An 18,661-nucleotide genomic window follows, 5' to 3' on the forward strand; every position below is an offset into this window, starting at 1 on the left:
CCCCCCTCCCCCTCCTTCCTCAGTTAACGATGATTTATCACTTCTCAAAAATTTTACCACCTACCCCCCCCTCTAAAATTTGACCTGATACCAAATCGAAATTAGCAAAAAAAATTCAATTCAAAACCGCTCCCTTTCATTTATATTCAGATGACAATAATGTCTTCATTATTACTTCACTATAATCTTCATAATATCCCCCCCCCACTAATTTCAAGGAATATCATGAGTCATACTCCCGGTTGTAGAAATCCCTCGGGGACATAAAAGTAAATCACCTAGTATTTTAAAATAAAGTCCCATTTTAGGGTAAAAAATTTGGGAAGGTCAAATTTTGCTCTTACGGCTAAAAGTTAAAATTTTTTAGACCCCTACTCCTCACCGATAGAAAATTAAAATACGATCACCTCTAAATTTGTTATATTTTTGGAATAAGGTGGAGTGCTTGCACGATCTTTTATAAAAAAAATGTTTTTTAATAAAATAGTTTATTAAATGTCTCCAAAACAAAATATATAATTTTATCGAGTTTTTTTATAAATCTTTTTTTTCCACCCAAAACCAAAAAATCTTTTTTAATAGATTAACTGCATTTATAACAATTTCTAAATATTCAAAATCCAATCGTAGAAAAAAACTTAAATATCTTTTTACAGATATAAACTATAGATCGGCCCGAAATCAGGGCCTGCAAGCTGAGCCAATTAATAATCAGGTAACTTGTGCAAAATGGGCTGGCCCGGATTTATAATTTTTTTCCACAAAAATTTATAATGGTTGGGCTATAAATATTACCACGAAAAATCTCCACGACGGGCCAGACCGTTTTGATATTAAATAAGAAGTATCAATACACTTTTTAATTATACAATATTTGACCACAATTTTAATATTAAACGTTTTTTGTTTATTTTTTATATATGTGTGGGATAGAATAATTTTTTTTTGGTAATTTAATTACAAATATATTATTATCATATAGGTACTTTTATAGAAAGGGTCGTAAGGGAGCTAGGTTACCAGAAGTTACATCAAGCTTCCCCTTTGCAAATAACTCGCTTAATCGCCCCCGACCTTATGGTTATGTTGGTGAGTACCCTCGTCCTCATTTTGTGCCACAAAATGAAACCTTATGATGACAGCGATAAATTTGCTCTTGCAGCCGCTAAATCAAAAATTGCGCAAACACCGCCTTCTTCACCCGCAATCCATGAATCCAAATCACTTATTGCCCCATTGCCAACTATCTCCGAAAGCAAAAAGCTAGTACTCGAGGATATTGAGGGTTATTTTCACCATTATATTCTAATTTATCTTATTTTTTACACTCATTTAGATCTTGCCATTCAAGGTCTTTATATTTTTTAATATCATTCTGACTATATTATACAAATTATGTGGTATATTTGCAGACACGGATTCAGGGATTTCTTTAAAGAAGGATTTGAAAATTGTTTCCACCAAAAATAAATAAATTAAAATACACAAATATTTTAATGTTTATACAGTTGTAAGAAATAATAAAAAATATAAAAATGGCAAATTTTTGTAAAACTATATATAGATATAATATATATAATTAAATTTATAAACATAAAATATGAAAAAAGCAGGGAGATATAGCCGAACGTTCCCGACACGTTCAGGGAACGGACTTGCAGAATTATAAAGCTTGAAAGGAATTGGAGGGGTGAACACGGGAACGTTCCCGAAACAGTTTTAGAACGTTCCTAAAATAATGAAAACTTTAATTTATTGCTTAATTATATACAAAGCTCATTCTTAAATATTCTTTTTTTATTTTATTTCAATTTGCTGCTTCAAATAACAATAATATTACCCATTATTTGGTATTTTTATTATAGGATTGATTTTAAGAATAATCAAGATTATTAAAAAAAATTTCTTATTTTTATTTTAAACATGATTTTGATTCATATTCAAATGGTAATATTTTTAAATTTATAAGAACATATAATATATATGTATTTTATATAATGTTAAAACAAAAAAAAAGAAAATATATATCTAAAAAATGATTAAAATGAAATACTAATAAAATTTCCACATATTAATGATAGATAATAGGGTACATGTGGCTGTGAATTGATAAAAAATTTAAACGGCTAATTTCTAAACCAGTGTTCTGGCGAGTATAGAAATATTCTGTAGAATCGCTCGTGAGATGGGGGATTTTCCTTCTATCTCTTCCAATAATATTGTATAATAAAATTAACGGATAATATTGTTACCAAGTTAGTGTTGAGAGGTGTTTTTTGATACTCAAATTTATATCAACACCATCGCGCAAATGTAAATGATAATCATTTAGAAAATGTCTTAATCATTAATACTTTAAAGATTAATATAATATTTAATAAAGTAAAAATAAAATTAGATATTTTTAGGAACGCTTTCCAAAACATGACACGAAAAACGGAATATATTTTTTTGGCTGGAACGAAACGGTGCAGGAACGCAAAAATACCTTTATTTCGGGTCCCTTGGGAAAAAACATATAATATGAAAATATTAATATAATTTTGAAAATAATCTCTCATAAAATCTATAGTAATTTTAGGCTCGATCCTAATATTTAAGGTACCATTTTACGGCCCTCTCCGGGTCAACAGGCCGGTTCATGGCTGGATCTTTAGGCATTTGAAATTATATATGAAATCATTAAAAAAATAGAATTTTAAACAAAAATCTCGTTCTAAAATTTAAAAAGTGTGTGTATTTGGAATTAAAAGGTAAAATAATAGGGGATCTTTAAATAAATTCATTTTCCCCCATAATATTGGAGTCATTTTAAAAAAAATATGTGGTGAATTACAACCCCCAAAATTTTCACTGTTTATACTATACTTAATTTACTATTTTAAAACTCCTAATTTTTTAAATGCCTGCTTACCTTATACCATATATAAAATATATTTGTCATTATTAGATCTCCTATCCACGCGAAATGTGGAACAGTGGATGACCTGGAATTTATATAGGGGGAGGGGTCTATAATTTTTTTTTAATATTGGAATGATTTTTTTATAAACATTAAAAATTTATAAAACTAATTATCGTATAAAATTTATTATATTATACCCAATCATATTTTAAAAATTACAACTTCCAACACAAAAAATAAAATATTGGAAAATACAAAATATTTAAGAGCGAATACATTATTGTCAAAAAATATTCTTGCTATTATATTAATTTATAAATTAATCAAAATATCGTTCATAAATGAAAATTCAATACTTATACAGCAGCATATAAGGTTTAAAAAATGATCAGAAAATGTACTTTAATTTTTTCGCAGGATAAAATATTGTACACAAAGAAGAAATATTTAATTAAATTTTAAATTTTTGCTAAAATTTATAAATGAATATAACCTACTTGAAATAGAATACTTTGCAATTCACAATTCGTGAAAACCTTTTTTATTTATCAAAAATATTTGCTAGCTAGCTATGCGTCTGATGGTGAATTTCTTACTAAGAGTAAACTTGATCAAGTTTGTAGTGTATTTGTAATTAGATTCAAAACCAGCCCTAAAAAGTCCGGACTGCCCTAATTTTTAAAAAAAATAGTCATGCTCCATTTCTCCCCATATTTAATACATTTAGAGCCAAGCATCGAGTCTTTGGATGCCCTGGGCTAAGACCTAATGTGGGCTCTGATTAGTCTATATGAGATGGCTAGGGATAATAAAAAAAAAGGAGGAGAGTAAATTTAATTTAAAGATTAATTTTTTTTTATATAAAATTTTTGTTTAATTGTAGTTTTTTATGTTTTTTTCGAATTCATTATTTTTGAGATTTATTTTCTTTCTTTAAGTAGTCATTTTTATTATATTTGAGATTGAGTTAAATTATATCCAAATCCAATTATAAATATTGATAATAAAAAAATGACATTGAGAAAATGATGAGTTGAGATTTTTTTAAAATTATTTTAACAAATGATAAATTGGAAAAAATTAATTTCAAAATAATGAACCCTGATTAAATTTAAAAAAAATTTTTCGAGATTGTAAAACACATCATAAAAGAAAGTCTCGTGGGTGTTTTATTTATCTTAATATCTACAAAGAATACAAGGATTCCATTATTCTTCCTTTCTTATAACAAATTTTTATACTCATCTTCATATTATGCTATTTTTTAATAGAAACTGGCTACAATACCAATCCGCTACCTGCCGAAGGTCACAGGTCCTCCATCATGAATTTGGTAGTTGAGAGTGGTCTCAACCTGTTTGGCTCTGGCGGTGGCCCATCTAAATCTGGAACGGGGTCACCTAAGACACCCTTCATAGCCTCCCTTTGTGAAGCCAGCTTATTCGCCGCCTTAGCCGGATGCGGTGTCATTTATCCGACATTGCCTAGCGCCCTTTATTTCCTCATATTTATCGGGAGCGCTACTGCCTGGGCTTGCTGCAAACGATTCCTCTTTAGAACCACGCAATTTTGCCAAGATCAAAAATCGCCTTCCTTACGTGAGAGAATAAAAGAAAATGATATATATTATTTTTAAAAACTAAGCCTATAATTGTGATATTTAAATCCAACAAAATAAGAAAGAATAGGTAGAAAATATAACATTAATATTTTTCGGGGCTCAGCCTATACTTTATAGATGCTGATGTTACCGCGAGTCGAACTGTTGGGCTGGCCCTGAAGGACTAGCATAGATTTATTTTTTTTAAATTCTGAATAGCGTTTCTCTTTAGAATGAAAATATATAAAATAATTTAGAATGTAATATTAAATTAATTGATTTGATATGATAGATACTGAGTTTGAAACTTGGACGAGGAAGGTTTCCGGTTCTGACTATTTTCAAAAAGGTTGTTTTCGGTTCCTAAAATTTAAAAAAAAACGGGTTTTGATTCCTCTTCTTACGGGCTAGCGCTTATGAAAATATTTGCAGTGTATTGAGTAGTTGACCTTATTATCTACTAATTTACTACAATCAACATACAGTTCTAAAAGACCTGATGGTATACCTTTGATACCTTCTAATGGTTTTCCCTTATCCTGGGTCTTATATTGATTACTCAGTGAAATCAAACAATTCACACTTTGCCTTGGCTTACTCCGAAACTTAAAAAAAAGAAATGTACGGATCTTCAAAATAATATTTTATATCCATAGTTACCAACACCCTGGGAATCTTTGGGGACGAGGCTCCAATTAATCAAAAGCCTCGGAAAAGAAATAAATGTAGACACCGGAGGTCCCAACGAGGTTTTATCTATGACAGAAGATCTCCTTAGAAATTTGTCGAGATAACTTCCTAAGCATCTACTCCTCCCTTGGATGACCTCAAACTTTTTTTTAAGAATGATTTATTTAGTTTTTTTTTTAACTCTTTTTTTTTGTAGTCACCTCTTTTAGCTAATTTTTTAGAAATGTATTTTTAGTCATCCTTTTTTTAAATACAATGTAAGCTTTTATAATATAGAATGTTTCTGTCATATTTTCATCCAAGATGCAAATATTTTATTTGAATAAAGAATTGATAAGTTCAAAAAAATATATATAATAATATTTGTTACATTTTAAGAATACATATAAAAATATAATTACAAGTAATAATTGTTAAATAAATATAAAACATTCTCAAAAATTTTGTCGTTCATTGCTTAATATCCATTGCGTAAAATAAAATTTGCCTGATTAGTTTTTATAATGAAATAAATTCGGACATAATATTCTATGAATTTGATTCAAATTCAAATGTCATTATTTTTAATATAAAAAACGTAAATAAAATTATTTTAAAATATATATAGAAAGTGTCTAAAAATGAGATACACTTTGAAATAGTATCAAGATACAGATACTATTTACAAAAAAATGTATCTAGATACAGATACCACATTTTTGTATTTTAACAATCTATTATTTATTAAGATAAAAAGACCAAATTATTCATCCTCGAATCGCTTATAAAAAGTATATTTTCTTAATTCTGAAAAGTCTCATTTTTTTATTCGGAAAAGAAATGAATGCTATTCTGAATTCCTAAAAAAAATGCTATTCTAAATTCCTAAAAAAAATGCTATTCAAATTTCTAAAAGAAATGAGATCATTTAGGCCTTAGTATAAAAACTCTTTGATAAAAATCTTAAGACAACGTACTAGCTTGTCTTATTTTTTAATTCTAAATATCTGACACGTTTAAGCTTATTTAAAGGACTTTGTATCAATACCTATATATAAAAAACCCAAAGGGTGTGCTGGCTGTTTTTATGCATAGAATTCAGAATTTAGATAAAAAATTAGGACGAGATATGCCGCAGCCTAATTTATAAAAAGCATTTATTTATATAAACTAAAATTTTCATAGGCCTGCAAAAAAGAACTCCTTTTTTGTCTATTTTTTCTCGATTTTTAAAGTATTTTTTAAATTTTGAATGTTAGTTTTTTTTTTGGTTTTGCATTATTCAAAATAATTGTTATTTATTTTGTTTGTTGCATAGCCCTAGTATTTTATAATGATAACTCTTAAAAAAATAATTGTATTTTTTAGATGGTTCTGTTAGCGACAAAACTACCAACCACACATTCAATTGTCTGATGAGTTTACGATTTTTTTTGCTTTTTTACGTGGCTATCCATATATTAGCACTGTATTTGTATCAATTTCAAAATTTACAAATATTGTTTCCACCTGAGGAACTGGTTGCGAGGTTTTCTCTAAATAATAATTAATTTAATTTAATTATTTTTTAATTTAATTATTTTTTAAAAAAATAATAATTATTAAATAATATATTATGTAAGCTTGCGACTAACTAGTAGTAGTAAGTTATTTTCTATGTCTATTATATTTTTTTTAGTAATTACAGAGTGGTATCTTAATTTTATTTGATAGTTATTGAAGTGTAAATATTCTTTTAGGATTTGCACTGAGATAGCGAAATTTTTTTTAGCAAGAGATGTTGTGGGCGAAGGAGTATTTGAGGCCCTAAGGTAATGAATGGTTAGCTAGCTATATTGGAATGATGAAGGTGGAATTTAAAAATATTCTTGGAGTGAGAAAATGCAACATGAATGATTGTTTACAATACTTTTTAAAATGGAAAAAAGTTATAATATATTAAGCTAGTTCAAGTGGTATTTATGGTAAAATAGATTAAATGTTAATGGCCACCCTTTTAGACTAGTTGATCAATTCTTTTCATGAAAGATCTGATAGTATATATAAAAAATACATAAGGAATGAATATATTTTATTTTTAGATTGTTAGGATTGACAGCCATAGTTCAAACCAACTGTGAAGCACCTTACGAAATGAATTTATTTCCTGTCGGTTGGGACGTTTACCTAAATCCAGCTTTTCTCATGACACTCTATTGGTTGCTCTGCATAAATATCAAAATTAGCTACTCGGTAATTTCTATAAACTTATTTGTAATATAAATATGTTTTTTAATTCACTTTAGTATTTATAATCGTCTCTTTTAAGCCTTTGACTCGGAAAAAATGCGAAACCGAGTTTTTAATCAAAGACTATAATCTCAGAATCGAGATTTTAGTCTAAAATAATGAGTCAATCAACCGTATGGGAATTTTGAAATATCAATACGCGACTCAAGGCTTTTCGATTTTTTTCGGCACACACCTTAAGATTTAGCCTATTTTATAAAGTCACTCCAAAGTTCAAACATAACTAATTTATATGTTTTCTAATAATGAAAGATGAGGCATTTAGAATCAAAAAATCAGGGATTATCTACTTACCTCAGAGATCAATCTCAAAGAAAATCTACTCCCATTACAGAAACAGCTAAAGTAATCTAAAAAATAAAGGGAGCTATTTAAATGCTTTTGCTATGTTTTTTCAATAAAAAATATTAATTGTTTTATATTAAATATTGCTGTGTTTTTAAGTTTTTGATTTAAATGCTATAAAAATGGTTATTTAAAATAATGCTTGCTATGCTATGTTATTAGTGATAATGTAAAAATAATTTTAATTAGATATTTAATACTTACAATATTATATATAGAGATCAACCCAGCCCAGACTGGCCTGTGATGATAAAAAAAGTTTTTCAGTTTGATCCTCGACATTTTATGCCGGCCTTAATTTAATTTTCTTCGAATATCGTTGAACAATATCTCAGTAATCTTTGAACGATTGACATATCTTGAAATGAAAAAGGATCTACAATCATAAATCTATTTATCGATTAAATAGATATGATTTGAAAGTTGCGGCACCGCTCAAACCGGCCCTCCAATATTTTTTATAAGAATTAAATCTTTTGCCCTTGTCTGACATGGCCCGTAAAATGTTTGTGCGAGTTGCCAGGACTGTAGAAAAAAAAAATTATCGTAGTTTAAAAAAGGGATATTAAAATAAAAGATAAGATAAATTATATTAACTGGCTAATCAACATTGTCATTATAATTCATTACATGGCAGAACATTACAAAAAATAGGAAAAATTATAAGACATAACAGATATAAAAACATAGCATTTCAATAAAAAAAACTTGAAAATGCAATTTTAGAAACATAGCATTTTAATTAAAATACATATAATATAATTTGATCTTAATAATAAATAATTGCATCAATGTTAGTAAATTTTTACTATAAAAATGTATATTATTACAATCATTAAGCCAGTAAACGGAATCTCTGTCCCACCCTCCCTTAAATTAGAATCTTCAATTTTTTAAAAGATTTACTTTTTTGAATTTCTATATACATCATTTTACTATAAAATTTTATTTCAAAATATTTAATAAACGATATTTTTAAAATGCATTTTCCCCCCTCCTATAAATAAAAATTTGGTTAAAAATTTTTTTTACAACATTTCATATCTTCTCACATACTTAATATATGAAAATTAAAATCTATATTTTTTTAAAAAAGGGCGAGGGAATACAAGCTCCCTAAAATGGTGCAATTATACAATTTATATAATTTATTCAAAAAAAACAAATCTTTATTTTAATTTCATTAAAAAAAATTGTTAATTCTTTAATACTATATAGTTAATGCCCACCCAGTCCATTTACGCTATTGCCTATTTTTAACAAAATCATTATTACTATACATAAAGTTATTGACCGAAAAATCTAGTCAGGCCTTAGCCAGTTCGCAAAACCTTCCAAAGGTCTTATCAACGACGACTCAATTAGATGGGAAACCTCGCTCAGCCGATACCTTAGCTACAAAAAATATACGATCAGAAAGTCAAATCGATACAAAGAGTGTATCAATTAGGTTCAAAATTTTATTATTAAAAATCGGTATTTAAAAAACTATTCAAAAAAAAAATCTTAAAAAAAAAACTATGGGGGAAAAAAAATCTATAGGAATAAAAATTTTTAAAAAATAAATTTTTATTTTGAGGTCTAGAAATCTATATTTTTTTTTTTTAAATTCTGTTTATTCAAATTCGTAAAATATTGATATAATTTTAAAAAGAAATGATAAAACACTAATATATTAAAACAACTATATAAAAATATGTAAAAATTTATAAAATGACTAAATAAAAATATATATTAAAAAAAGTATCGAAAGCTCTAAAAAAAGCTTAATTTTATAATGAAAATGTACCTAAAAAGCAGGTATAATTGTGTTTAAAAATTTCTAATTGAAGTTTTTGTTTAAGAAATAAAGATTCACGGTTTTCGTTTGTTATGCTAAAAAATTTTCGAGATAAAGTTTTTAAAAAAATATATGTAGACTGTGAAAAGTTGTCGTTAGTTGAAATGACTATTGGCTGAAATATAGTTATTTAATTTTGAGTATTTATTAATTTTTTTATTTTCCCCACAAGTAAGAGGGTTTGTGTTAATTGATGAAGTAAAAGATGATACGCAGGTTGTATCCCAAATAAGGGATTTCCCATTGGACCAGGGGGTGCAGGTTAAGCCGTCGGGTCGAAGGCCGTCTTGTAATAAGAGGTTGGTAGGTTCAAGGATGTTGGGTATTTTAGCCTTATTAAAAGCGTTATGTATGATTTTATTAATTGCTTTATGCCGGAGATGGCGTCCTTGGCTGCGGGTGCAGTTTAGACCGTGTCTGGCGTTAGGTTGAACGGGTAGGCTGCATTGGTGGCAAGAGTGTGAATGTGTAAGCGAGCATCCTAGTCTAAAGCCTATAGTAACTCCCAGTTGGTCATTGGTTAAGAGATTATCTAAGGTTTGGTTTGGAAGTGCTTCGAGCCATTCATGCCCGCCGTATTTGTCGTTGTTTTGTAATAGTTGTATATCGCTGATTTCTGTAGAGTTAAGACTATTTTGTATTATTAGGGGGTCGATGATAGATTTGTTAGAGATTTCGGTAGGAAATGTATAACCGTCTGGGGTTAGGAGATTCCATCTTTCTATTGCTGCTGAAAGAAGACCATCATGGGGAATTATGAATGAAGAGATCGCAGAATTGAGCGATAGGCGATTTGATATAAATAGAGAAAGGGAAAGTAGTTCTAAGGGGATCAAGTATTGTTCATGTATATCCACTATCTCAGATGGATTAAGGGGGTAGAGAATTTGTCACTGTAGAGCCGAACAAGTTGTTACAAAGCCCGACTTAAACGGTTGGGTTTCGTCCGGGCTTTCAAATTTAATAAATAAAACAGGGCTAGGAATTCTGGCTGCCGGATCATTAAAAAAATATACTTAATAAAATGGAAAATGATGCTTTCGCGTCTTTTCTCAAGATAAAATGATAATTAGAGTTTCACTAGAATTAAGATAAAGCAATCAAAATAAATAATAATATTTGGAAGGTAAAAAAAAATGTTATAATTTTGTCAAAGGGAATTACAACAAGGGTTTGCAAATTTTCAGAAAAAATATATTCGAATATAAATACCAATATTTTTTTAAAAATGTATTTTTAAATACTAAATACCTAAAAAAAATTCAAAAAAGTATTTAAATACAAATACTTTGATGAAAACTTTTTACATAAATAAATACGTTTACTTTTTTGAAAGTCGATTTTTTATTACTACTATCAATTTTTTTTTACTTTTAAAAAAATCGAAAAGTTACAAAACTTTCATAAATTTTAAAATTGGAAGAAAATCGTATGCTAAATATTTTGAAATTTATAAAATTTTCAAGAATTATATTTTGGACATGTTTTTATATATAAAATAGCTTCTTTATTTCATTAATCGATAGTTTGTTAATTTAATTTTTTGATGTTTTGGACACATCCTAAATAATATTTTTATTATTAATCATTTTCTAAAATTATCGAATATCTGCAGTAATATACAAACATAAATAATATATTGATTGTCACAGCAGTTGCATATCACATAAATTATATAATAATTTCAAATATAATTGATATTACCATTTTACCAAGCATGATAAATTGATGGAGGGTGAAATGGTTCCATTTATGATTTTGGTTTTATTTTTAGTGGAGTAGACTATCACTATATTTTTTATTTTTGATGATATATTGAAATAATTTCCATTCAAAATTGTCAAATTACATTTAGAATATGTTGATTTGTCACAGAATTCCGGTAAAAATATCTTAAAACATAATAGCTTATAATATAGAAACTCATTAATGATATCTTCCTCATCTTCAAAAAACTTGTTTTCGGTCTTTTGATTTGGATAATTTTTTTGCTAACTTGGTTATAAATTTAATATTTATAAACAGACATGGTCTAAACTATTTATATTCTAAAGGCCGGTTCAGTCGACTTAGGGCTATTAATTCTATAATCTCGAATAAATTAATGTTTGCCAACTATCCTAACCTTCTGGAACCCTTCCACTTATCCCTGTCGGATGGGAAAAGACCAGATGAATTCACAAACATTTCTTGGTTTGGAGGAAAACACCTTTTTTTCCTCTAACCATAACTTGATCCGATTATTACAGCTGAAAGGTCAAAAATTAGAAAGTATTACGACTTTTCTGATTTTCACTTTATCCCAAAAGTTATTTCTATCAATTAGTCCTTAGGCTATCATTTTTTTAATATTTTAGGTAAAAGAAATTTCTCAAATTAATGGTGATTATGGATCCGCTTTTAAAATGTTACAATTAACTCAAATCCTGTATTCCGAGGCAGCTATATTGGTTTCCTCGGGTCTCAATAAGAGTCCTTTTTTTACCCCCCCCCTTCCCTCCCATGTTGTTTTTTAATTAATTTTTTTTTTAAAATGTCATTTTAATTTTTTTCTTAAATGCTATATTATAGATTTTTATATCATGATGATTTTTAATATAATTATTATGTATTATAAAAAATAAATTTAAAAAAAATATGTAAATATGGAATTATAATATAATAAAAAATGAAAAAGTATTTGTATTCGTCGGAAAATCGTAGTAATACAAATTACTTTTTATTTTTTAGTATTTAAAATACAAATACTTTCTAAAATATTCAGATAAATACTATACACAACAAAAAAGTAATTGTATTTAGTATTTTAAATACAAGTATTCGCGTTACTGCCCAACCCTGATTACAAATAATTTCGACGAATTGTCATGTCGGTGAAGAAAATAAACATTAGAAATCTGCACGGTTTGACTCGCCCTAAAGTTCGGCTAGCAGCTGGGCCTGAAAACGAATCGGGCCATTTATGCAAAATATTTTTCTAAACCGGTCCGGAATTTCGCAATTTTATAGCTTGAATAATGCAAATTTATGATTTTCCCTTTATGGAAAATTATTACTTGCCAAGTCTGGAAGCTTGTGCATATTTTTTATACGGGCCCGGCAAATACTTGTAATTGCCGAGCCAAACATTTTTTTAAAATTCTTCAATGACTGCTCTAGGTCGAACCCTGCTCATGTCAAAATATATAAATACATGTATACAATTAAATTAATTCTTACCCTTAAATATTACTTTTAGGGCTAACTTAAAACGAATACAAAACTATTGTATTTGTTTAAATAATATTTTCCCTGTATTTCATTCTATTGGTATTGATTTATATTGGTTTGGTTTTATTATCCATACAAATTAAAAAAGAATTAACATCTTTATTTTTTATTATTATAAATACTCTTGATTGCTTTTAAAATATACATCACCATTTTTATAATGGTTAAAAATGTTTGTAGAGTCAATATTATTCCGATTTTGGTTCCCTGTTCTTTGATTTCAGTTACTATATCATAAAATTGAAATGAATGTATTTCCTACTATTCACAGATGCCAAACTAATAATATAAATAAGTGATCAATATTTTATTTAATCCTTCTAAATCAATCATTACTGCATCAATATATTCAGTGGTCAAAAAATTTTGGTAAATTAGAAATGAAATATTAGCATTATTCACGAAATAAAACCAAAAATTTACTAGATAATTCCTTTATTCATTTTTGAATAATATATTGGTATTGCCCCTTAAACCAATATTCTATTATTATTGGATTGATTTATTAGCTATTGGTATTGGTACAGAGGGGTATTAGTTTTAAACACAATACAATAAACAACCAACAAAATATTGGTATTGAAAGCCAAGAAAATATTGCTATTGTTTTCAGTCCTAATTAAACTTAGTAGTTTTATTTTTAAATATATACAGATTTATTCTCCGATGACCTATTCTTGCAGATTTTTTTCCTACAATTTTTTTTTTATTCCTAATTATCTTCCCGAATTTTTTTTCCTTGCGGTTTTTTTTGTACAGTTTTTTTCGGGATTCTATATTTAATGTGGTTTTTTAAGTTTCCAAACTATCGAAATTCGTAAAAGAGAAAGAAATATAGAATTTCTTATTTATATTTAAAAAGATATCATAAATGACAAATGAATGACAACGAAACAGTATTAATTATACTAGTTGTTTTAAATTTTAAAAATTTTGTACACTGAGATGTGATTTTTTGGGTTTAAATTATCCAAAAAATATCGGTTTTATAAAAAAAAATTATCTTTCTAATTATATTTTGTGGATATGAAGCCTTACATTTTTTTTAACGAACTCTGGTGGTTAAAAATTGCGGAGAACGGAATGAGCAGCATTGTCCAATTGTCTGCTCTTCCTATAAATCTTAAAACCTCATATGAACGTAATCTGCTCTTTTTTAAAAATTATAAAGCAAAGTTTAGCATGCTCATATTAATTCAACTATATACTATTTCATAGTCATTTTTATATCTTTGTTATACTTTCTATTCTATATTATTTTTATAAATTATATGTTGCCTAAAATTTAGTGGCCAGACGACGAGCATTGCAAGACGCAAAAGAAAACATTGGACGTCTAAAATTTCGCCTCTATATTACATTTTCGCTGCCATGATTAACGTTATCATACGTCAGACATATGTCATATCCTTGATTCTAATGATGGTATAGATTTAAATTCCGTTATAATGTTAAAATAAAGAGAATATATATATATTTTTTTAAAGTTTTATTCAGATCAGTAATTACAAAAGAGATTTTTTATACCAGGCCTCTCCAAATAAATTTATGGACTCTTAGGTGCTTTCAACAATCCGGGCCTAAAAATAAACCATTTTAAAAACTTACGTAAAGCTCAAAAAATCCAAACCCGAACCGGGCCAAACCTATAAATAATAATCGGGATAAAATTGATCTATGCCCGTCTCTACTAAATAAAATTTCCAAAATGATAATTTAACTTCGACCAGAGTTCTACAGGGCTAGTACATTATCAATAAAATATAGGCTAGCGCGTTAATCTAAAAATATAAATGTTATATATCCTTCCTATTCTTCATTTTTTGCCTGATTGAATATCACAATTATAGAATTGAATTTAAAAAGTGAATAAAAGTTTTAATAAAAACGGGAAATATTTGACTATTCATTTTCACATCCTATTTTGTAATAAATAGAATTTAAATAGATAAACATAATTAAATTACAAAAGTTATCACTGAATATATTTAAATATACCTGGTACTGCAAAATATGCATTTATAATTTATTATATTATATTATGGACATTCGATTAGATTTATACTATTTTATTTATTATAGCAATTAGACCCATGACAAATAATATTACCTAGACTGGCGAATCATTAATTTAAAATGTGTAGTGTATCAATACAAATGAGCTGGTAGCACGCTATTTTGGTTTCCTATGCTTAAACATTTTCATTTAAAATTTTATCACAACTTTTTTTTATATAAAAATTTAGTTTTATTTATAATATTAAAAAAATATACGGAAATCCAAAGTAGCATATCACCAGCTGATTTGTATTCAACGACCTTCAAAATACACCTTAATAAATGAATCGTAAGTTATGTCATTGGATTAGACTATATAAGCATTTTTTTTTATATATTTAGCTCTGATAGTAGATGAATATTTACCGTTATATAATAACATCGAATTACTAGCTAATATTATAGAATTCTATATGATAATGCATAAAAATTTTGTACATGTTTATAAAATTCAAATAATGTCATATTTTATCTCATTTATATGAATTATTTATAAGTAATTGGTGATATTATATCATGCATAAGATTAAAATAGAGAATACAATAAATGTTGAGCTTAAGATTTATTCCAAGCTTTTTTTTAAAATTCGGGTTACTTGTCGGGTCTATAGCTAAAAAAAAATTGTCACCGGGCCACTGGTAGACTTAAGCCGAAATTGACTGGAAATTCCGATTGTAAGTCTCGACTCATTGTTAACGTTTTTATTTTTAATTAACGATTATTTTTTTAAAATGTAAACAATGCAACGGACACCAGGTATGGGCCATAACGTACCATTCTTGGCTCACTTTCGTATTTCTCCTTTGGGCTTGCGTAGTTTGGATGAGCCCTAATTCTAGAAGTTACTGTCTCTACTCTTCTCCCTTTTTCGTAGCTTATGCCATCATACTCTTATTTCTTCAGTTCATTTACGGGTTAAAGCTAACAGATGATGAATTGCCAGCTGACAGCTACAAAAATTTTCCTCTCGCTCAATTCGGTTTGATCAAATACAAGTATCCTTGTTTACAGCTGGCTTTAAAGGTTTTTTAAAAAAATATTAACAATTTATTTATTATTTTATAATCATTTTTTTTACAGGAGAGTAATATAATATTATTACATAAAATTGAATTAAAATTAACTTTTGAATTTTTTTTTGTGGAGTGGGTCTTTAAGGATAAGATTTTGATTCAAACTCAATTTTGACTAAATATTAAGTTCCCTATAATAATCAAACGGCCATTTTTAGGTTTTACATATCGTTAGCGCATGATGACATATGCATAAATACTCATTTTTTATAAATATTTTAACAGCGTTCTATCTGAACTATCCCATGTTTTGGTAGTTAGATTTCCGACAAAGCTAATTTTTTTTGAACCCTTTTTTCTTAAGCATGAGCAGTTAGCTGAGGGTTAGAGAGATACGGGATTAGGGCTAATATATATTTTAAAAAAGGGTTGCAACAAGCGATATTTATTATCACTCAAATCATAACCTTTTTTTTTTTAAATTTAAGCAACGGAAAACTTTTATTCATTAAATTTGAATTATGGCATACTTTTTAATTTGCATAGGATATTTAACGATTTAAAACAAAATAAATATTTCATTTTTTTAGTCGGTATTTACTTGCTTGTTTTGGATAACAATGAGACAATTTGTGATTGAGAAAAAAAAAGAAAACCTGGTCAGAGTCATATCCATAGATGGCCAGCAACAACAACTCATAACAGGAGCACTTAAGCCCTCTGACATTCTATCTCAAGGTTTTAAAAAAAATGCGTTTTTGAGGTCATTTATATTATTCTTTTATAACGGTCTAGGCAAAACGATGAGTTATACGCAAGAACTAAAGCGGTTTGAACCGGTCTACCGACCCATACTATAGTTTAGAACATTTATACATAGATTTTTTATATCACATACAAGATGGAACACGTATAACATCGAAATTAGGTCATTTAATGTATTGGCTTTGCATCAAATATTGGATTTTGATATGCTGCGGATTCCTCCTATTTATGGGTATCGCTACTGCACCCGTTGTCTTATATCGTATTGGATACACTATGTTTTTTGTCGTCTTCCTTATCATGTTTCAAGTTTTTAACACCTTTTTTTATAAACTATATAAAAAAAATATAAACATTTTAAGATAAATTTTATCTATATAATACTTTTTGATAAAGACATTTTACAATATTTATTAAGATGGTTTTTAAAGTATGGAGGTTAACTATGTACATCTTTTGGGTTTTCCTGATTTGCTATTCCATGGTGATTCTCATACTAATCTACACCTACCAATTCGAAAATTTTCCCGAATATTGGCACAATAAAACTCATTTATCTTATGAGATGTAAAAAATAAGCAAATATTTTTACACAATTAATATATTTCTACCCTTTTTGATAAATCTTATAAGTAAAAACTTGTTGTTAGCATATTTAGTTGGAAAACAGTCACTAGCTCTTATAATTTATATGTAAATAACCTTTACTCTATATAAATAATTTTTGGCATGCTCAGAAGGTCGTTAGCTTCTTATAACTTTTTAGAATCCCCTTTTAAAAGAATAAATTAATTCCTTACGCAAGCTCATATTAAATTCCGACTTCATGAGCATGCTAAGCATAAATAATAGCCTAATTAGATCCAAAACTTGTATTAGTAAATGTAATTTAATTTGTAGTTATGCAATAAATAATGCGCCAATATAATTACCTTCTTTTCAACCGTTAAAGTTTGAATGACTTTGGCTTGGAGCAATACGATACGAAAACATTATTCGTTAGATTATTTACCCCTACGGCTTTTATCGTTATCATAATATTGCAAGTTCATTATTTCCACAAACCATTTTTAGAGCTGATCGATATGGATAAACCGTATATAAATTTAACTTTGATCATATAAAATTAGTAATCAATTAAAAATAAATTATATATTTTTTTGTTTCTAGTTCAACTATGCCACCACAAGATACTAAAAATGAATTAGCCAGAATGAAAGCTATCGAACGTAGAATTGGTATGTTGTTTAAAATAACTAGACTTATACTTATATTTCGATTGGTCATTGGAGGGTTAAGACGAAGCGCATATTTTGTTAATAGAGTTATTTGGAATATATAATAGTCTTCATCACCATTTTTCATTATTATTCGATAGGATCCTTATAATCGTCTCTCGGTTTAAGGTTAAGAAATGTGATAAACTACTTAGTGATTTACCTAACAGACGGTAGATAAGGATTCGTATTTTTAAAAAAATATTTTTTTAATCTTTATCTTCTCACTTTTTAGAAATAAGTTCAATCATGCTTTAATTTGTTTATCGATATAAAAAGCATTGAAGATTCGTAAGTTATCTGTTGATCAGCATATCATCTATATTATCTTTTGCCCCATATTCAACCTTACCATTCAAATATAATATCTAATTTTACAGTTTTTTTAGCAGTTCTATATACGGTAATTAATGTCGCCATTTCTAACATTACTCTGTCAGTTTTTTTTTTACCACTTACTAGTGTTAAAACTATTATTCGGGTCGAATTTTTAAAATGACCCAATTAAGATTTTAACCGAAATAATGTTATATAAGCCTGGAGATTTTGCTCAGAGATGGCAGAAAGGTTTGGGACCTCTATTTGCCAAATCTCGAGGCTTACGTTATATTTTTTGGGTAAAATATCAA

General features: G+C 27.6%; 1 protein-coding gene across 5 annotated transcripts in view; it reads left to right on the plus strand.

The window, feature by feature from the left end:
• Positions 1-18,661, plus strand: part of LOC135923942 (piezo-type mechanosensitive ion channel component 2-like) — a 75,745-nt gene that overhangs the window by 29,152 nt on the left and 27,932 nt on the right. For 4 of the 5 annotated variants that reach the window (XM_065458965.1, XM_065458964.1, XM_065458967.1 and 1 more), the window contains 13 exons: positions 983-1,285; positions 4,177-4,503; positions 6,543-6,702; positions 7,256-7,406; positions 7,716-7,808; positions 9,095-9,258; positions 14,208-14,343; positions 15,734-16,000; positions 16,581-16,728; positions 16,892-17,064; positions 17,174-17,322; positions 17,708-17,851; positions 17,926-17,993. In XM_065458965.1, coding sequence (XP_065315037.1) covers positions 983-1,285; positions 4,177-4,503; positions 6,543-6,702; positions 7,256-7,406; positions 7,716-7,808; positions 9,095-9,258; positions 14,208-14,343; positions 15,734-16,000; positions 16,581-16,728; positions 16,892-17,064; positions 17,174-17,322; positions 17,708-17,851; positions 17,926-17,993 — 2,283 coding nt within the window. The remainder of the gene's footprint in view (positions 1-982; positions 1,286-4,176; positions 4,504-6,542; positions 6,703-7,255; positions 7,407-7,715; positions 7,809-9,094; positions 9,259-14,207; positions 14,344-15,733; positions 16,001-16,580; positions 16,729-16,891; positions 17,065-17,173; positions 17,323-17,707; positions 17,852-17,925; positions 17,994-18,661) is intronic. The other variant, XM_065458966.1, reaches the window with a different exon arrangement.

This window comes from Gordionus sp. m RMFG-2023, chromosome 2 (genome assembly GCF_954871325.1).
Source record: "Gordionus sp. m RMFG-2023 chromosome 2, tfGorSpeb1-WG-v2, whole genome shotgun sequence".
NCBI lineage: Eukaryota > Metazoa > Nematomorpha > Gordioida > Chordodea > Parachordodidae > Gordionus > Gordionus sp. m RMFG-2023.